The sequence below is a fragment of the Apiotrichum porosum genome (genome assembly GCF_003942205.1).
Source record: "Apiotrichum porosum strain DSM 27194 chromosome Unknown scaffold_2, whole genome shotgun sequence".
NCBI classification, from domain to species: domain Eukaryota; kingdom Fungi; phylum Basidiomycota; class Tremellomycetes; order Trichosporonales; family Trichosporonaceae; genus Apiotrichum; species Apiotrichum porosum.
This window is the reverse complement of record NW_021167109.1, coordinates 2,828,590-2,848,163: the sequence shown is the minus strand read 5'-3', so window position 1 is coordinate 2,848,163 and position 19,574 is coordinate 2,828,590. Positions and strand designations below refer to the sequence as shown.

The following is a 19,574-nucleotide window of genomic DNA, read 5'->3' as shown; positions in this document are numbered from 1 at the left end:
GAACGCTAAACCCTAATGACACACCCCTTTGAAATGTTTCCAACTTACATAATACAATAGCCCTAATGGCACTCCATTACAACAATCAACTGCAGTACCGCAGTGCCACATGCTGTATTCTCATCCCTTTGCAGGTCATGGTCACCACAGGTCGTCGGCGACCCTCATCCTGGTATCCGCGCTCGGCAGGGCGAGAAAACACACACATGTTACAGACAAGTCCAACTGCGGGTCAAGGCTTGGGAGACAGTGGCGTGGAGACGGCCAATGTGGCGTTCGCACACACCGGGGACCGCGCTAGTGACAGTTCACCGTCGACTCCAAACGCGTCTGTCGCCGTCCGTCACGTCCCACACCAACTGCACGACCGAGAAGGATTTAATGGAAAACGCACGACGAGTGTGGCGACTGCGTCATGGTGGTCGCTCTCGCTCTGTTGACACAGGAGCTTCGTGTTACAAGGTGCAAGGTTTGGGACGTCGGGAACCGTCGCTCGTTCCTCCCTGCTGCCTTCGTTTCCAACGGGTATCCCATCCAAGGCCGTGAACACGCGAACACCGCGGGTATTGCTGTCTCGCGACTGAACCAACACTGTGGGGGTTTTGTGGGAATCTGGCCGGCGCGTCCGCAGCGGTGGCCGTGCCGTGGCGACCGCCAACGAGACCCACGGCCCGCTGCTGGCTGCGCAGCTACGCAGCTGCTGGCCTGCCCGCCGCTGGCAGCTGGATCACAGTTTCATTTCTCTTTTGCCTGAAACGGTCGTGCTCGTTTCGTATGGCGCAGCACAGTTGCGTGTCAGAGGCACTCGGATCCTCGGAGGCAATGGTAGCAACCTGGCACCGCGCCACGGGCAAAGTACCATCACGTATCCAACTGGCCGACTCCTGGAAACAAAGCACACTCCTGGAGTGGCGACACGAGCATGGAAACATGCCGCTGCCGTCACCTCGTGTGCCACGTCGAGGAGACTGCGAGGAGGCGACGAGACGACATCTCCTGCAATCTCCAAACGGTCTTTCCAGCATGATGCACCCTGGCACCCACGTCCACCGTGCGCCGAGTGGCAGAGGCTCTGGAAGGAAGAGAATCCTATGACCTTATGAGCCCATGTTCGGGTTCAACCTGTCCTATCACGCAACATGACGATGAGAACAGTGAGAGCGAGTATCCCCAGGTATCGCAGGGCCGTCCTCGGATCGTCCCCCACCTTGGGTCCTCAGGTAATGTCTCGATCGGACACGAAATCTAACAGTGAGGTCAGGTCTAGCATTGACAGCTGCAAGCAGCGATTTACCCAGTCGAACTGATAGGAGCAGACTACCAGCCGCTAAGAGGTCACCTTTGCCTCATTGCAGAATGCCTGTTTTAGACGCAAAGCGGGTGGCAGTGACGAGCAAGTGGTGGGGGGCTGTGGTGACAGGACGTAGTAGTGTGTGACGACGAGACCGAAAAGTTTTGCTAGCGAAGCCGACTGCACGCCCAGTGATGCCCAACCTCTCCCTCGCCCAGTCCATACGCTCTCGTCTCCCCCACTGATCCCACTGATGCCCCAGGATGCACGAGTGTGGTTCACGGGCTTTGCACGCTCAAGGGACCCTTGCGGACGCGTGGACGGCCTGCCAGCTGCCAGGGAATGCTTAGGGATCGTGGGCCCGATCGCACCAGCCGGTCAAGGGCCGTTCTCACGTCTCGCACCAAACCTTTCTCCTACGGCGTAATCTCTTCCGCATATCCTGCGAAGAGCATGTGTGCATTGGTACCCCTGCAATGTCCTGGTGTACAGACAGTCCATACAGGTGCTCGTGTACGTGTGCTGGGGCATGCGTCCGTCTAGGCCCGCACCACTTCCGGCTGGGGCAAAGGGCGCCGGGGAACAGACGGCTCCGACGTCCTGCAACAAGTCCTTGTGGTGGATCTGGTGGATCCAGTGGGGTCTCCTGTGTGGCCTGTTCCTGGCTCTATGCCTGGATTTCTTTATCTCCATTGGCACTTGACAGTTGGCACCGGCAAACCCGCCGGTCAGGTTACACAAGCCATGCCAATGCAATGGGTGGGGTGCCTTGCACAAGATGGGGGTTGCGCACATGCGTGTACGTGTGTGCTGCGCCGTTGACGAGGGTGTGGCGAGGATGGCGAGGCGAGAATGGCGAGGCTACGCGGCGTGCTTGGCAGTTGCACCAGAGTTGAAGGGTTGACAGGTTTTCAAAGGTCTCAACGAGGCGGCTGATGATATCATGAGACCGCTTTCAGACAGTCCAGTGCAAGTGCATTCCGATATTCTAGTGCAGTGGGCTGCTGAGATGGACAACCGCATGCCAGAGGTGATCGTCGTGACGGCGGCGACTGGATATCCTAGTCATTCTCACGAGACGCGGCCCGAGCAAAACCTAGCTATAATGGGGTCCCACTGAACGAGGTGTGTGCGCACATGCACAGGTCCATGCGCGGCTACGCCAGCACTGGCAGGCCCAGCCTTTCTTTTTATGGGCCGCTCCCTGGATGGGTGACAGAGTGGCCAGCTGCCTCTTGGCAGCAGCAGTGAAAGGGCAGCGTACTAGTCTTGTGGCTGCCACATCGCTGCGCTTGTTGCACAGAACCATGACCACACGACCGACGGCACAACTGACACCCCAAGCTAGTGCACTAGTGGTTCTAGTATGCTGGACATATGAGGCTGGGGATCTGGGGAACTGGCATTGTGATCGATATGATCGAGGTGCTTGTTCGTACAGTAGTCTCCATCCATCTGAAACACAGGGCAAACTGTTTCTTAGTCTTTGCTGGAATGGTTCCAAAAGCAAGAGAGTGCGTTGGATGCTCGTGCGGGGGATTCCTTCAGCCGTGCTCCATTCTCATGTCCCTCCCTCCCTCCCCCTAACACCCACTCAGGTTCGTCCGCCGCCATGCTATCGATCCCTTTCACTGCCTTGGCTACATAGACATAACCACACGGCTGCGCAATACATTCCTGCAAAAGTCGCACAAGAATGCGCAGAACAGAACCTGTGATCATGTCCCACGTACGAGTGGCTCGCCGGTGAACCCGGCGACCCGGTTACGAGACGCAGCCTCCTTTCTCATGATAGCTTCCAAAGCTCCAAAGCCTCCTCACATGTGCTCTGCAGGGGCACAGCGCATGGAACAGGCCTTGTTAAGATGCGGCCAGCCGGTCAGCCACCCCGCACCCATCCCCGCTGAGGTGCACCCTGTCGCCCCGCTGCTCTCTGTGGCTGCCCCCCGGGAGCGAGCACAACCGTCGTTGGCGTCGGCGTGGCGCCCAACAACACCACACCCACACCCTCATGGGCCCATGACGCGGATAGCCGAGTTGACGATACAGGATCGCATCCCGTCGTTGCCCCCCGTCCATTATGCTTGTCACAGGGAAAGGTCAAGGTCAAGGTCACGGTCCATGCACGCGGTATTCCTGAAAAAAAGCAGACGCATGGTGGTGTGAGAGTTATGGCGCTGGGTTTCATTATGCCTCTGCGGCGAGGGTGTGCGGAGTCGAGACCCTCCCAGTCCACTCTGGCTGAGCGTACGTGCATGCTAGATACCCAGAGGGAACAGGCATGACCCGACGTCAGCGCGTGCCAACCATGCAACTCTACACGACTGGACACACGCAGGTCCAACTAAAAACCCCATGACACCCACGGCTCGCTCGTGCGTGGGTCCAGGACATGACGTCGCATCTGTCGCTACTGTCGCAACAATTCATTGCCTCCCGACTGTGACTGACAGTGTGGCCAACTGTTTCGGACCACGATTGTGGATTTCGGCTGGAGGGTGTAGGGTGGCAGAACAAGGCCCAACAGCGACGTTGAACCGCGGACCGGGATGCGGCGGGCGGTAAGGCGGCATGCGGAACACTGGCGGCAGCTGCGGTGAGACCCGGCTCTCGTCGAGAACCCTCTGCCTGCCCGACCTGCCGTTCTTTCTTCAATTGCTTGTGGATGGTGCTTCTTTCTACAGGACTGGAGTGTCCATGCAAAGCGTCTCCCCCCCCCCCCCCCCAGCTGCTCAGGCGGCCCCCGTCCACGCTGGTACGCTGCCCTGCCTCAAACAAGTGGCCTTTGACGATGGGCTGTAGCGATGTTGGACCCGACGCCACCGTGCCGTGTGTTCCCCCCCTTCTCTCTCCACCGCCACATTCCCTATACGGCTGCACCTGAAGCTCTGACCGAGCACCTTTTGCGTCAACACCGAAGGGACGAGCGCGCGACGGATCTGCTAAGGCCCGCCTGCAGCCTGTGCCCACTGCCGCCGCCGCCGCCGTCCAGAGCGCCATGCCGTCCTTGGGTGTGGGGTACGATGGCGGGGTCCATGCAACGAGTGACCTCTTGCCTGGTTCACGTTGGCGCTACCGCTCTCATGGGCCCTGCCTAGCAAAGGCAACAAGGCCCACAGAATGCGCAGCGTAGATGGCATACCCCCCCCCCCGCGCGCCAGATGCCCCGCAAGACTCTACTGTGGCACGCACGCGCGGGAAGTGAGAAAAGATGAGAGATGGATTTCCATCCTGGAGCAGCTGCCGCCAACGCCATAAGAAGTCGAGACAGAACCTCCCCGCGCCGGGCCCGTTCCGTCTGCGATTGCAACGCACCACCACCACCCATTCTCACCACACCCATACCCAGCTGTGCCCGGCACTGCAGTGCAAGAACAAGTACGCGAGCGACCACCACCTTCGTACCCTCGTGTGTTTCTACTCTTCCTCACCTCCGCCCGCGCCAACAAACGTCAAGCCTCGTTCGCATCGCTCGACCGTTGCTTGTTTCTTGTACTACCGCCCGCGACGCTAGCCGCCGCTGTGCTCTTTCACACTCGTTAACCTCGTTCTTCTCTTTCTCCCCACCGACCACCACCACCACCACCACCGACCATGCCCAAGATTGAAGAGTTTGCCTGGGTCCCAGTGTCCTTCACTGAGGAGGAGGCCGCTGCCCTTTCCATCACCCTCAAGGGCGAGACCCCGGGCAAGGCCATCTCTCCGCCACTCATGGGGTAAGCCAAACCGACAGACACCACCCAGGTGGTCTCCACCGGGAGAGCATGTAGCTGACAGGTCTTACAGTATGGCCGTCGACTCGATCTTCCTCGGTATCATGCTGTGCTTGTTCCTCACCTGGATTAACCACTCGCGCAGGACTGAGCTCCGGGCCATCAAGATTGCAGTGGTGAGTGTGGCCGATTCTCGGCGGCACAAGACTGCCGCCGCCCCAACCTCGCGGGTGTGTACCATATACTCACGCCGCATCACAGTACTGGGCCTGCTTTATGGGTGTTGTCGGGAGCGTGCTCAGCTACGTGTGGATTCTCCACATCTTTGCTTTCAACTATGGTTCGTTTGTTCCCTGGATCAACAACCGCTGGGTATCCTTCTTCCCCCTGATCGACTCTTGCATGACCATTACGGTCCAGGTCTTCTACGCCGAGCGTGCATACAAGATTGCCGGTCGCTCAAAGCTCGTCATTGTGTCGGTCCTCTTCCCGCTCGTCGTCTCGTTTGCCGGCGCCATTGGTGTCGCCGTGAGCAGCATGCTCAAGCAGGCCATTGACCAGCGCTACAACAACTTTTGTTGGATGTGGGTGTGCGGTACGTTTGTGGCCGACGTGGTCGTCACCGGTGTCGTCCTGGTCGGTCTCTTCAAGCAGCGTTCCGAGTGGGAGCAGACCGACAACCTTGTCAAGCGTCTCATTCTCATCTCGTGCGAGTCGCAGCTTCCCCCGACGCTCCTCGCTTTCGCCCTCATGACCGACTTTGCCATCCAGGGCGACTCGTACTATGCCGTCTTCTTTGAAATGGTCCAGGGCAAGCTCTACGTCGTCGGCATGATCTACGTCCTCAACTCGCGCTACGCGCTCCGCCGCAACATGGACAGCGGACACGTCGAGTCGTACAAGCCCAACACGTACAACATGACCCGCAGCCGCGGCAACGGCAACGGCAACAACAACAACAAGAACAACAACAACAATGGCGGTGTGGCGACCATCCACGTCCAGACCGAGACGTACATCGAGTCGCACCAGATTGACGCTGCGTTCCAGGAGCACAAGATCCAGCCCAAGCTCCGTGCCCCCTCCGAGTCGGGCGAGACCGACTTTGGCTCGTCCCACGCCGGCTCGCAGCACCACGGCGACGTCAACCTGTCCGAGGTCGGCCTCAACTCGCCATACATGGAGCACCAGTCCAAGAACAAGGACTATTACGGCTCGTACGCCGCATAGACAGGTGGGGGAATAGGAACTGGCTTTTCTTTTCCTTTCACAGCAGCAGCAGTACAGCAGTCACCAGCCCTCCCCTCTGCCCCTCCTTCGCTTTCTTCCGCCGTATAATTCTGGCATGTCGTCCAGCAATACCATACCCGCATTCCATATGGGTGGCAGTTTGACTGGTTATCTTGTAGTGTTCTTGGTACCTCTGGGAAAAACATGCTCGCCGTGTCATGTCGTGTCGCGATGCCCAATGTATGTATGGTCTACTCAACGGGGGCCAGCGGGGCCGCGTGGGTCTGTCTCTCAAGCTGTTGGTGCACTTGGGTGCATTGCATGGCGTCCTCTCTCAAGCGGTGGTGCGCTCACAACATGCCCAAACCGGACCGGCAGCCACCATCTCTACGGCTCACACGCACGAGCCACCCGCGTATCCGGGCGACGTTGGCATGGCATGCTCTCTGCTCCTGCGCGTTTCACGAATAGAGACCATGCATATGCCCAAAGCCCACGCCGGGTGGCACGGAGAGTAATACTGTTTGCGGCGTACAGGCCGAGACGCGGGGTCCGCGGGACACAACACCCCATCTCGGGCCGGCGCCCACACGGCACACGGCACACGTCCTAGATCTATCTCGGCGGGTGCTCTCCCCAGCTGTGGTGGGGGGGGGATAAAATAAAATAGAAAAGGGAGCAGCCAGAAACAGTGCGAACCGAGAAACAATCCGAACACCAAGAGCAAGAACGACCGCGCACGACGCAGCACATTCATGTTCCGGCTAGCTGCATTCGCGATGGGTGGGCCTCGTACAAAAGTACATGACCCCGCGCCCGGCCCACACGCCGCGGTGCGTGAACATGGAGAAACCCACAGCGCCCCCCCTCGTAGCAGTGGGGTCGTGGAGAGCGTTTCCGGGTATGGTGTGGCTGCGTGGGCCGAGAAGAAGCAGACGCGGGGATTGCTACTAGCTACTGGCCTACTGGCCTACTTGGCCGTGAAACCCTCCAGGCCACAGGCACCATCAATGCTCGATGTCGGGCGATGTCGACTGAATTGTTTGAGCAGCGCGAGACAACATTTGGACATTTTGCCCCGCGGTATGTTTTTGTTTTGTTTTCTTTTAGCTTTTTTTTTTCGTAACTTGGTCGTGTGCGCGTGTGCGTGCTTCCCTGCCGATCCTGGATCTTCTCGACAGAATGGGGTCACTTGACGGCTGTGTTCCACGTATCCTCTCCATCCTTTCATTAATGCTGGCATGCAACGTACGTACATACGTATGTACACCCCCATCTGCTCATCGTCCCCGGTACACGCTCGCGCGACGCGTCGCATTCCACCGCTCTGCCTTGCAACTAGTGCGGCCGCCACAGACGGCGCGTGCCGTGGCGCCCCACTGCACGCCACCGCCGACAAAGGGGGTTTGCCATGTATGAAGCCGGGACGCCGTACCGACAGGTGGGGCGGGTGGGAGAGGGCATATTCGAGTGTGCATGTGTTGAGCATCTGCTGCTGCTATATGTGGAAAAGGTAACGCCAGCTGGGCCAGCTGGGCCAGTTTCCATGCCGGGAATGTTCTCAATGTGCTGTTTCGTGTTGTCCCAGCAACTCACGCGTCACTGATCACTGATTGACCATGCGGCCCCCATGGGGCCTCAAAAGCGACATGACATGAAAGCTTGCCGGCGCGGCTGTAGTCTCAGTACTGTACCAGCTGCACCTCACCGAGCCACTGGCCACTGCTTTGCGATAGCGCAAGCGCAAACGCAAAGCGCTGCCGAGCGCCGCACACACCCGGAAAAGAAGACGCCGCGGACTCGGGGTCAGACCGCAGACCGCTTCCGGGAACACGCGGGACGGATCCATCACCATATCACCATGACCAAAACCTAAACCGCGTCACAATGCCGGCCGTGTCCCTCAGTCTCAGAGTCGGTCAGGTCTGGATCCCAGTGGCCAGTGGCCAATGGAGCTCTTCCGCTGCGCTATTCGCGTCTCAACCGTCGCGTGCCCCTTCTCTTGCTAGGGCTTCTGACAGTCATGTCATGTCAGCCCAGCCAGCTGACAGCGGTGACTGGTCTACGGGGTTTGCGCAAACGTCGCAACCATTAGCGTCCGACTCGGGCAGCAGCTGACACCGATCACAACTCTCCCATCATCGCACAGCGCCAGCGGCGGCGCCGGCGCCGTGCGTGCTCGTGTATGTACGCCCTGCTCGTCCGTGGCCCCGTGGCGTCCTTCTTCGCGGGGCCGAGGGCATTAGCCACTAACCGGCCACGGGCCCTCGTCATGTTTGCTTCGCTTTGCCGCTGTCCGTCGCCCTTCTGCATTGTGGCTCGTCTCCCTCACATCGCGACGCACACACACGGGATACCCGGTGGGCCGGTGGGCCCGGGGTGTGGCTTGTAAGAGGGTGGCGCTGCGCGCTGTGGTCGAGGTGTGGCGTGGAGGCGGTGGGCTTCCGCAATAATCGTTGCCCGGTGGATAATCTGGAGAGGTGTAATGGGTGGTTTCGTGGGTTCTGAATGTTCCTGCTTGTGTCAGGTCATGGGCCTGATTGTTCACGTGCTGGCACATATGTATGGGCTCGGGAGACTGTTCGGGTTGTGGCCTCTTGGCGAGTCTGTTTGATCCAGAAGGATTCAGTCAGGTCAGGTGGAATGAGGTGGAATGGGTAGGGATGGGACGTTGGCGATCGCTGGCATTGCTTGGCTTGGGTGCGTGGGCCTCGGCACAGAGTTTGGCGTGATCAAGCCCAGTGTGGTCATTGAAGCAGTCCCATCTCCCAAGCACTCTGCAGACACTCGTGTTGCTTCACGTTGGCTCGCCTCAGCCGTCCTTGATTATATTGATCCCTCCACGCCGATCCATCAGTGCGGCCCACTTTTAGGCTCACCGTTAGCCTGTCGGAATCAGTCATGACAACCAACAGGTACAGCCAACCAGTCCACTGCGTCGCTGCCTTCCTGCTCGCGGCGGTGACAACTGGACAACTTGGCGATCTCACCCCCCACGCTCCTTACATTGCGGTTCTGGCCTTGGAGAGGCAGGCACGGTCAGTTGTGTCAGCCAGAATCGCCACAGTAGTGGTACAGTGGGCGAGCAGAGTATACACCCCCAGTCCGTTGCAGCCTCTTCCCTCATCACACCCGCAACGCGACTCGCTTTCCGCGCCATGTTTGCTACCTGTTTCATGCAGATGCATCTAATACGCACAACCGTTTTGGGAATTTTGGGGGTGGTGAGGGAGTGTGGGGGTGGAGGTGGGAGGTGATGGGGGTGTGGTTGTTTAACGTTTTGAGTCGTCGTCGGGGACCAGCTATGTTTAAACCATGAGGAGGGACGACAAGGTGGCCTCTGCGCCGACAATCTCGAGTGCCTGCTGGACCTCGAGCTTGCGGCGGGCCTCGCGGAGCCAGTCGTCGGCGAGCTTGCGGGGCCAGCCGGTGAGGGTGTTGACCTCGCGGGCGGCGCTGTCGAGGTCCTTCTCAGACAGAGCCCACTCGGCGCGGGCGAGGACGGAGCCGACGTCGGCGCCGTCGGCGAGGCCGGCCTTGGGGCGGAACAGGAGCTTGGAAAGGACAGTGGAGGCAATGTGCGAGCCGACGCCGGCGTCCTCGGGAGCGGGGACGAGCGAGGCCTCGTGGATGCGGGGCGCGACCGAGGTGGTGAACCATGACGACAGGGAGGCGAACGACTTGACGCCGGTCTGGGGGATGCCGCTCGACTCGAGCTGGCCGAGGGCGGCGCGGATGACGGCATTGTCCGAGGCGTTGGGGCCGTCGGTGGCCGACGCGAGCGACTGGAGGGCACGGAGCTCGTCGTCAAACGAGACGTCACCGTTCTCGGCCTTGGTCTGGACGGCGCGGAGGGCCGACCAGATCTTGTGCAGGCGGACGTTGTCGTCGAGGACGGCAGAGTTGTCGAGGGTGATGCGCTCGAGCTGCTTGAGCGAAGTGTTGAGCGTGTCAAGCTTGGCAAGACGGCCACCGCGCTCAGTCTCGACCTGCGACTTGATCGACCTCAGCCAGCGGCGCTGGAGCTCGATACCCTGCGACACAACCTCCTCCTTGAGACGCTGCTCGATGATCTGGCGCTGGGTCTCGAGCTCGCCGTTGAGCACCTCGCGCCAGCCGTCGACCATCTTCTGGCGCTCAGTCTCCCAAGTCTCCTTGAGGCCAGCCTCGTCCTTCTCCCACTCGTTCTGCTTCTGCTTGAGGGCAGTCTCAAACTCGGCCTGCTGCTTGGCAACAGCCTTCTCGAGGCGCTCCTTCTCGGCCTTCTTCACGTCGTCGATACGCTGGTTGAGCGCAGCGAGGTCGCCCTGGGCACGCGACAGAATGTCGGCAGCGTCGGCGCTGGGTCCGCCCTTGCCCTTGGAGAGCGAAGTGGTGAGCGAGTCAATGGTAGTAGCAAGCTGGGCAATGACGGGCTCGGCAGCGGCAATCTCCTTGACCTGCGGGACGAGGAGCGGCAGGGGCTCGCCCTCGGGCACCTTCTTCTTGGGCGCGGGGGGCTTGACGTAGTAGCCGGGGGGAGCCTCAAAGCCCAGAGGGAGCGACTCGTTGTACTGCTCCTTGCCCTCAAAGCTGGGCTTCTGGGGCTGGACAGTCTCGGGACGGAGAGCGCGGGGCTTGGCAAGGTCCGGGTAGTTGACAGTGGCGTAGGCGTTGACGACCTCCTCGACGGCCTTGGCGTCCTTGTTGACGTACTTTTCAACGACCTTGTCGGCCTTGTCGCCAACAGCAGCGGCCTTGTCGGCCACAGCGGCAGCCTTGGTCTGGACAGCATCGACGACCTTCTCAGTCTTGTCCGAGGCGGCAGCGACAGCCTTGTCGGCCTTGGCGTGGGTAATGTGGGCGGCCTTCTCGACCTTGTCGACGACCTCGGCAGCCTTGGCCTCGGCCTCCTTGGTGAGCTCAGCAGCCTTGGCCTTGGCCGACACGGCAGCGGCAGAAGCGCGCTTCTGGGCCTCGGCAGCAGACGCCTTGGCCGACGCGGTGAGCTCAGCAGCCTTGGCCTCGGCGGCCTTCTTGGCCTCCTCGAGCTTGGCGCCCATGTCGTCGGTCGAGTGCGTCAGGCGCACCGCGGCGTTGGTGATGGTGCCCACGCCGAAACGGTCCCAGCCGTGCTCGTCGGCAAAGTCGGCAAGTGCCTCACCGCCGGGAAGCTTGGTGAACAGTTCGCGGTACGTCTCGTTCTTGGTCGACGCGTACGCCGACACCGGGTAGAAGAGGGCACCACCCACGAGGGTGTACGTCACAAGACGACGGAAGCCGCCGCTCTTCTTGGGCTTGGGCGCGGGCACACCAAAGTTGGCAGCGGCCTCGGTAGCGGCGTTGCGGCTCGGCACAGAGGACGAGAGCAGCTGGTGTGTGTGTTAGCTGACATTTGTTCGGTCTGCGCAGCTAAAGACGTACCCTCCGCTGGACGAGGACGCGCGACGCCCTCGAGGGGGCGAGCCTGGTGCTGGCGTACATGGTGAGGGGTGTGGGGAAGGGGTTGTAGGACGGGAGATACGCGTTGCTCGACGAGTTCGGCGTCGCGCTCGACACTCCCGGCGACTCCCGGCCCCGCGGATCATCGGGACGGCGGGGTTATCATCGGGGTTATCGTTTGTATGGCGGCCATAGTGAGCGGTTGTGGCACCTGGCGGGCGCGGCCCGGTGTGTGGAGGTGCTCCAAGATGTTCTGGGTCACTGTGCTCGCCATCACACATCTCTCTCTCCGCAAAACAACCATGGCACAGCCAGAGACACTCGTACCAGCGTCCACAAGCGGGCTGGGCTACACCTCAGGATCGGCGCCGGCTGCTTCCCCCGCATCGGCGGTGCGCACAAGGACTGCCGACGAGCTGGAAATCCGTCTCGAGTTTGGGTATGTCACTTGCTCCCATCGTTGCGTACTGTTACTGTACTGACCCCAACGTTCAGCGGCGGCTTGCACCTCATCTTCTCTCAGCAGCCGAAGCACACCATCTTTCTGCCGCGCACCACGCCCGGCGCCGACGCTCGCCCGGCCGACATCCGCTACCTCATCGCGTACATGAAGGACAACCTCGTCAGCGAGCGCGAGGACATGTTTGTGGACGGCGAGGGCGTGTGAGTACAGCGTTGTGGACGGGCCTGTCACCGTAGTAGCTGCGGTGTCTGTATCGTTGTCAGCTATGACCCCCGGCATGGCCTCTTGTCCGAGCCTAGGCTCTGAGAACAACTCGCTGACGGCAGCCGCCCCGGTATCCTGGTGCTCATCAACGACGCCGACTGGGAGCTCGAGGGCGAGCTCGACTACGTCCTCCAGGACCGGGACGAGATTGTCTTCATCTCGACACTGCATGGTGGATAGACATGGCCGTGGGGTCGTGCAGTGCCTCCGCGTGGAGGTCGCTGGCCCAGTGGGGGCGAGGAGGACGAGCATACCATTTTAGAGATACCTTCATGGCATACCCATTCAATGCTTCGGCGGTGGACAGTTGAGCATGGTGGCTGTAGCAGTGTTGTGTTCGCGAGTGGTCCACAACAGGGCCTCGACGTCTCACGACTGAGTTGCACAGTCATACCCCCTTTCAGTGTTCCACCAAGCGCGCCAGGATGCACACTATCACAAGGCAGCACACGGCACAATAGACGATAAATAGGTAGATATACATTGCATCTCCCATCTCATCTCAAGACCTCCATCCCCACACGAGGGGGAAAAGGCATCGAAAGCGATGGGAGCGGTGTGAAGAAATGTCACAAGGCTACTATCAAGAAACTGGCTATTAGGATGATCGCGGTGGATCGGGCCAGCAGCTAGCTAAACCAAGTTGTTCGTTCTTGCGCTTGTCCACCAAGGTGGCCGTCGTGGTCCCGTTGCCCGGCAAGGACGTGACGAGATGTCAGGAGGCGCGTTGAATGAAGAAGAAGAACAGAGGCCGGGGATGCATCTTTTTTTTATGGGCGTGTGGGCTGGGTGGGCGCGGGGGAGGCGGGAGCAGATTTGGCTGGCGCGTCGCCCCTTTGGTCCCGCTCGCTGCTGTGCGCTGATTTTTGTTGACGGCAGGGGGTCAGAAATTCGACGCGCGAGCAGGTCGTGTGGGCTGAAGAACAGGCGACCGAAGTCTTCTACAGCAGCGACTCCTGTGACGCATGAGGTACGTACGATACGATGGACAACGTCGATGAAGATATGCAGACGAGGCAGTTCAGTGGATGTGGATGCAGCAGGTTCTGCGCCAGATGGACGGACTGGTATAGCTGGCAGAATTGATTCATGTGATGATGGGGATGGCTACAAAGAAAACGAAACAAAGACTATGTAGAAACCGATCAGAAAGCCCTCCCAAGCCCACGGCGCGGCCTTGCCTTCCTCCACGAGGGAGTCAGGCGCGTCCAGCGTCGCCAGCGTCTTCGCTACTGTCCTGGAGGGGACAGTAAGCGCTCTGTGAAAGAGCCGGGAGGGGACTTTATCATCGCCTCGGTTTGGAAAATGTGGCTAGTATGAACTAGCGAGAAAGAGACGGCAACTGTAGAGAGATCCTGTAGAAGGTGTTAGCTGAGGAGCGGTGGGGGGAGGTGGTGGTGGTGGGATACTTGCCTACTGAGTTGGTCACTATGAAGAACAAGAGAGATGCGGGTACGCGGTCCTTTTATACACACAGGCAGCGGGGCGAGCGGAGGCAAATGGGGGCGCGAGCGACGGGGCGAAGGGGGGGCGAGGGGGGATTTTGATTCCGCCCGCTCGCACGTTTACCAGCCACTTCGCACCAGGTGCAGAGGCGCAGAGAGGGTGGCATGCATCGGGGCGTTGGCAGCTTGGCAGAAAGGAAGGATACAAACAGCAGGCAGCAGGTGGCAGATGGAGGAGGAGGGGATCAGACGCAAGTGTTGTGCGTGTGGTACAGCCAAGAAGCATAAGGCTTGTAGCTCGCCAATGCCTAGGTCTTGGGGGTGGCTGTTTGAGATTTCTGTCTGTCGGTGACGAGAAATTGGTAGACTGCGAGGACAGGACAGAGAACCGAGAACAACAGTATTCTTACATATCCTTAAACCGAGACACTGGTAGATAATTTTACAGATGTACAGATGGCCAATAATACTGATACGTGAGAGTGATTGCTAGATGGTGTCCCGACACTGGGTGGGGGGCAGAAGGACTGATGCAAACAGATTATATCTGCCACATTTAATTGTACTGGTCGTGACCAGGCTCATGGTTCACGCTCTGCTAGAACGATGCCGCCATACATACCTGCCTGGGATGAGATTTAACCAGCCGTTAAGCGATATATGAAGCTACAGGTCATATCAAAGCCGGGAAGTCTCCCATCCCATTGTCTGGGCTTGGAAGAAACAAATGTCAGGAAGATATATATTCCTTAACAGTACTCAATGTATTAATGGTTGACAATCTCAATGGCCCGAGACGCATGGGGACATCCCTGTGGACGATAGCTAGAGTCAACCCACAGGGCCGTTGCTCCCCACTGTTGAGTTGCGGTCCACGAATGAACTGCCTGGAGGGCAGGAACGAAACCCGAGTGAGAGAAAACTCGAAGCCAAGGAGCCAAGTTCTTATCGCTGGCTGGGACCCACCATGGATGCTGGAGGGTACGTTTTCGTGTCTTCAAATGTGGAAATAGGAAGAGGTTTGGACAGGACTTGGCCTGCTGCGTCGTGGTCATCAACATCACAGAGCCGTTGTCAGTTAGCGTCACGGCCTGTATATTGATGTTGATTTGCCACTGCAGCCATTCATCGCTACACACGGTTCCTCTATCCAACCCACCGGACCATTCATAATGGCAGAATTTTGTCATCTGAGCATGTAACCCGTCTTATGAGCATGTCGAAGCATGTTGAGAATCTGCACGTCTCTCGTCTCACGGATGGGATGCCATGCGGGGCACACTCGTCCGCCACCAGCACTGACCACTTCCGGACCCCTGCATCCTTTAAAAGAACCCATCACTTAAAGCCTCATTGTAGGCCATGAACAACAACTGAATGTGTCCAGCTCGCCTGATCATTCGACCATCCGCCGCCATGCACGTCGACGCCGACGCCGACCTGCACGACGTCTTCCGCATACTCTACGACGGAGACGAGTGGGCCTCCGACAACGATGACGAGGATGCTGGTGATGAGCAGCAGCTCGGCGAAGGTGTGCAGACAGCCACCTCGACCGAGGGTTCTATACACTCGCGGCGATACTCGAAGGTACGTCACCGTAAGGCTGAGCTTGGTGTCGCCAGCTTTGCTGTCATGGTGTGGCCCATGTAATGATGCTGATTGCCCTCCAGGCGCGCTTTGTAACTGCCCTCGATGCGCTCGTCGCTCCATCGTCGACACCGACTGTCCCGGCCAAACGACGCATCTACGCGGTCCCGCAACCCACATCTTCTGTCATCTCATCCACTGCCCCGCTCCCAGCCGACCTCAACGGCAAGACGTATGCCCCCTACTCACCACTTCCCCTCCTGGCTCGCGTGCGCACATTCCCACCGACGTTTCCCTCGTCATTACCGGGCCTCTCACCGATGACGCTGGCGCTCGCGGGATGGACGTACGCGCACGGCGGCGTCGTCTGCGCCTCCTCGTCGACGTGTGAGAAATGGGGTTTGGGCGGCCTCGAGTCGCTCCCCTCACGATCACGGGACGAGGTGGTCCGCCGCCTCGCGTCGTCGTTACCGCAACGCCACACGCTCGAGTGCGGCTGGCGTACCCGCGCGTCGCCGGCGACGCTCCCCACCCAGCTCCGACGACTGGCGCACCCGCTCGTCACGGCCAGCCTCGAGCCGCTAGCGGCGGCGCTGCAGGCGCGCTCCATCGGCCCCGAGCCACCGCGCTGGGCGTGTCCCGTGTCCGCGTCCCAGCTCGCGACGCTCGCGGCCGGTCTGGAACGCTACGCCGCCGCCGTCCACGGCGCCACGCTCGCGATTGACCCCCTCGCCGCGGCACTGGCCCTCTTCGGATGGTATCCCTACGACCCCGTCGCGCCGGCCAACCACGTCGCAGAGCAGGAACACGGCCATGGGCACGCACAAGGACACGGACACGCGGCGCATACAGACATTGTGGCGTGCCGCCTGTGTCTCCGGCGTGTCGGGCTGTGGACGTTCACTGCGACGGCCGCGTCCAGCGATGAGGAGAGGAAGTTTGACGTCGAGGGCGAACACCGTGAGTGGTGTCCCCTGCGGGAGGGTGGGTGGTGGAACGAGTGTCCTCTGCTCGAGGACCGGCGGGCGGACATCAAGGACATGTTGGGCAAGGAGCGGCCAGTGAAGCGGTGGAGGAGGACATCAGCAGCGGCGCCGTCGAGCGCGGCAACGCGCGCAGTCACTGCCACTTGAAGGGAACGAGAACTGTGTGTGCTAGAGTAGACGATGCCTGTTGTATGCATATATTGTAGTATCTTCCTGCCATGCTCCTCCTCTTTGTGATGTTAGTTCGCGCTCGCTCGCTTGCTTGCAGCGGCCGCTCCCGGGGCTACAAGTAGACGTTGGCCGACTCTGCGCGCTTGGCCACACCGGCGGGTCGCGTAGGCTGCTCCATGGGTGGGGGCTTGGCAGGTTCGGCCGTGGCCTGCTCGACAACTGCAACGACGTCAGAAACAGCTCAGAGAGTCCAAACAACATGAGAGCTGCACTCACTCTTGGACCACTCCTTGGCGGCCGCCGTCTCCTTCTCCTCGTCCGACATGTCCTCCTCCTTCTTCTCGTCACCCGCCTCCTCGTCCTCTCCGTCCCTCTTACGCCCGCGCAGCACCTCCCACCAGGACACCTCGCGCATCTCGGCCAAATCGGCATCCACACCGAGGGTCAGGCTCGTCCGTTCGCGCAGCCCCACCATCTCGAGCTCGCGCCGGATCTCCGTGTCGTCCACCACCTCGCCGGCCTGGAAGCGCTGCACCAGGCCCTCGAGCACCGACTCTTGCGCGTGCGCGCGAGCCGTGCTCTGCTCGCCCTCGGTGCGCACGCGCAGGAGGTGTACAGCGAGCGAGGTGATGATCGTCCACACGATGAGGAACGGGACGAGCGGGCGCAGGCGCTGCGAGATGGGCGGGACGTCCTTGGGGAACGGCGTGTGCAGGTCGTCGAGCTTGCCGCCGAAGAGGTGGTCGTGGTGCGCGTGTTCGTGCTCGGGTTCGCGCTGTTGCTGTTGTTGGTGGTGCTGGTGCTGGTGCTGGCGGTGGGCTGGGTCCGAGGGCGCCGTGTATAGCCGGGCGTGCAGGAGGGATGGGGTCCGCATCGCAGGTCGTGCCGCAGTGGCAGAGACTGCACGGCGAGCGGCGTGGACTTGCAGTGTCCTCGCGAGCATTGCAGTCGATGGTAGCGGTAGCAGCGGTGGTGGTAGCGGTGGTGGTGGTGGTGACGATGAGACGGTGTGTGGTTGGTACCATCGTCGACGGTTGCCCGACTTTTTCTGTTTGGTCGTTGGTCCCCGCGCGGCGTCGCCGGCCTTCCTCCACCTTTGTCATTCTTCTGTTTCTGTTCGCTCCGTCCCCCATCTTGCAATGTCCGAACAACCGCAGCCGCGCCTCGCATGCGCTCGTGAGCGCGAAGAGCTCATCCAGTGTGTCATCAGGACTGACTGGTGAGTACATTCTGCACGCTAAGCGGCGCAGCGGCCGGTGGCTGCTCGTCGCCGTCTCGGAGTCGGACCTGGTCCGTCGGATGTCGGTCTGCGCATCGAACTGGGAGAGTACGGCCAAAACCACATGCTGACTTCCGCCAGCGTTCTCAAGAAGGGAAAGACACCCGCAGACTGCATCAAGCAGTCCAAGGACGAGCTGCCGCTGCTTTGCCAGCACCTGCTGCTGAGCTACGCCGACTGCAAGAAGGGCATGGTGAGTAGGCCGGTGGCGACAACGGGGACCGTGGGGCCATGTACATGCCACCCCCAGCCCCCGCTCAACCCTTGTCCTCTCGCATAGCAGACAATGTATATGCTGACGCTTCCCGCTAGCTCGACATGCGCCGCCGGTTCCGTGGTAACCATCTGAGCGAGGAGGCCAAGCGCGAGACCAGCGGCAAGCCCGACTCTGCCCTTGGCGCATAGACGGCGGCGGCGGCGGCGATGGCGACGACGACGACGAGAGACGCACAGAAGCACATCAACCTTTGTACAGAGAGCGTGTTTGGGTCCCATGTATATTCATCTCCTCTCCATTGACGGTGCGCTGCGTGCTGTTCCGAACTGTGTTGCTCGTCGTCTCTGATACCTCCGGCACCTCCGAGATGCCCGCTATTTGCCCTCCACTTGTCAGATCCACTTTACTTCAATCTCTCACTGTTTTCTTCTTGCCTCCTTGTTTCCAACCAACCCGCCATGTCGCTCGATCCCTTCGAGGCCCGTCTCCAGTTCCTCAAGCTCCTGCGCACGCTCAACGCAAGCCAGCAGAGCATTGCAAAAGTGGTGTCGTTTGCTGTCAAGTACGGCGCGCGGTGCGCCGAGGACCTCTGGGAGTGTGTCGTTGACGAGGTCGCAAAGGTGGGTTTGCTGGAGCTGCCGTTGTTGATTGCAGCTCTGGGTGGCATATGATGGGATGTACAGATTACTACACGCGTCTCCCACCCCGCCCGCCGCCGCCGCCATTGTCCCATGCTTACACACACCCACACAGGCCTCGCTCAACGCCCGCATCAACATTCTCTACTTTCTCGACTCGCTCGCCGAGACATCGAGCACCCTCGGCCCGCCCGACGCGCCCTACCTGGCCCTCATCACGCGCGACCTGCCCTCCATCGTCGACCACGTCGTCCCGCACCGCGATGGCCTGCTCAACCTCAAGTCGGCGCGGGCAATCCTCGACTCTTGGCGCGCGCGCCGCGTCCTCGATCCGGCCGTCGTGGACGCCGTGCTCGCGACGCTGAAAGAACGCCATTTCAAGACAGACACAAGCAACAGCAGCACGAGCGGCGCCGCGTCCTCATCCTCGTCGTCGTCGTCGTCGTCGAAAATGTCCAAAACGGAAGTGTTGCGGCGCATCGAGGAAGACCGTGAACGCCAAAAACGCCTGCGCGAGCGCATGTGGATCCTCCCCATCCCACCACTACACGCGCGCGGCGCGGCCAGCGCAGCCCCGACGCTCAACCCGAGTCCGGCCAGTCCAAGCCCGTTCACCCCGGCGTCGCCCGCGCCAGCAGGCGCAGCGACACTGGTACCAGGCGCAGGCGCAGGCGCAGGCGCGCCGGGATCCGGATCGGGGTCTGGACGACTCATGCCCCCGCCCCCGCCGCCCGCGGCACCCGTCGCGCCGCTCGATGTCGAGTTTGACCAGATGTGGGAGACGACGAGCGACCTGGGCGAGGACGACACAGAGGTGATGCGCGAGCATGCCCGCCAGGCGGCTGCGGCGGCGGCGGCATGAGAGG

General features: G+C 60.6%; 8 protein-coding genes across 8 annotated transcripts; 6 read left to right on the top strand and 2 right to left on the bottom strand.

Annotated features, from left to right (window-relative positions):
- Positions 1-4,885: 4,885 nt before the first annotated feature.
- On the top strand, positions 4,886-6,234 carry EHS24_005132 (uncharacterized protein; the record flags this gene model as incomplete). The annotated part of the gene is made up of 3 exons (XM_028620667.1): positions 4,886-5,007; positions 5,078-5,180; positions 5,266-6,234. The coding sequence occupies 3 exons, from the start codon at positions 4,886-4,888 to the stop codon at positions 6,232-6,234; spliced, it is 1,194 nt and encodes a 397-aa protein (XP_028479639.1).
- Positions 6,235-8,121: 1,887 nt separating this feature from the next.
- On the top strand, positions 8,122-8,352 carry EHS24_005131 (uncharacterized protein; the record flags this gene model as incomplete). The annotated part of the gene is made up of 1 exon (XM_028620666.1): positions 8,122-8,352. The coding sequence occupies one exon, from the start codon at positions 8,122-8,124 to the stop codon at positions 8,350-8,352; it is 231 nt and encodes a 76-aa protein (XP_028479638.1).
- Positions 8,353-9,542: 1,190 nt separating this feature from the next.
- On the bottom strand, positions 9,543-11,697 carry FCJ1 (Formation of crista junctions protein 1; the record flags this gene model as incomplete). Its single annotated transcript, XM_028620665.1, has 2 exons — positions 9,543-11,585; positions 11,638-11,697. The coding sequence occupies 2 exons, from the start codon at positions 11,695-11,697 to the stop codon at positions 9,543-9,545; spliced, it is 2,103 nt and encodes a 700-aa protein (XP_028479637.1).
- A 260-nt stretch (positions 11,698-11,957) lies between these two features.
- Positions 11,958-12,562, top strand: URM1 (Ubiquitin- modifier 1; the record flags this gene model as incomplete). The annotated part of the gene is made up of 3 exons (XM_028620664.1): positions 11,958-12,094; positions 12,151-12,318; positions 12,445-12,562. 3 exons carry the CDS (start codon positions 11,958-11,960, stop codon positions 12,560-12,562), a joined length of 423 nt encoding a protein of 140 aa, XP_028479636.1.
- A 2,681-nt stretch (positions 12,563-15,243) lies between these two features.
- On the top strand, positions 15,244-16,580 carry EHS24_005128 (uncharacterized protein; the record flags this gene model as incomplete). Its single annotated transcript, XM_028620663.1, has 3 exons — positions 15,244-15,417; positions 15,501-16,377; positions 16,576-16,580. The coding sequence occupies 3 exons, from the start codon at positions 15,244-15,246 to the stop codon at positions 16,578-16,580; spliced, it is 1,056 nt and encodes a 351-aa protein (XP_028479635.1).
- Positions 16,581-16,686: 106 nt separating this feature from the next.
- EHS24_005127 (uncharacterized protein) lies at positions 16,687-17,517 on the bottom strand (the record flags this gene model as incomplete). Its single annotated transcript, XM_028620662.1, has 2 exons — positions 16,687-16,793; positions 16,851-17,517. The coding sequence occupies 2 exons, from the start codon at positions 17,515-17,517 to the stop codon at positions 16,687-16,689; spliced, it is 774 nt and encodes a 257-aa protein (XP_028479634.1).
- Positions 17,518-17,713: 196 nt separating this feature from the next.
- Positions 17,714-18,258, top strand: EHS24_005126 (uncharacterized protein; the record flags this gene model as incomplete). The annotated part of the gene is made up of 3 exons (XM_028620661.1): positions 17,714-17,793; positions 17,935-18,046; positions 18,166-18,258. The coding sequence occupies 3 exons, from the start codon at positions 17,714-17,716 to the stop codon at positions 18,256-18,258; spliced, it is 285 nt and encodes a 94-aa protein (XP_028479633.1).
- A 270-nt stretch (positions 18,259-18,528) lies between these two features.
- On the top strand, positions 18,529-19,570 carry EHS24_005125 (uncharacterized protein; the record flags this gene model as incomplete). Its single annotated transcript, XM_028620660.1, has 2 exons — positions 18,529-18,690; positions 18,824-19,570. 2 exons carry the CDS (start codon positions 18,529-18,531, stop codon positions 19,568-19,570), a joined length of 909 nt encoding a protein of 302 aa, XP_028479632.1.
- Between the last annotated feature and the right edge of the window lie 4 nt (positions 19,571-19,574).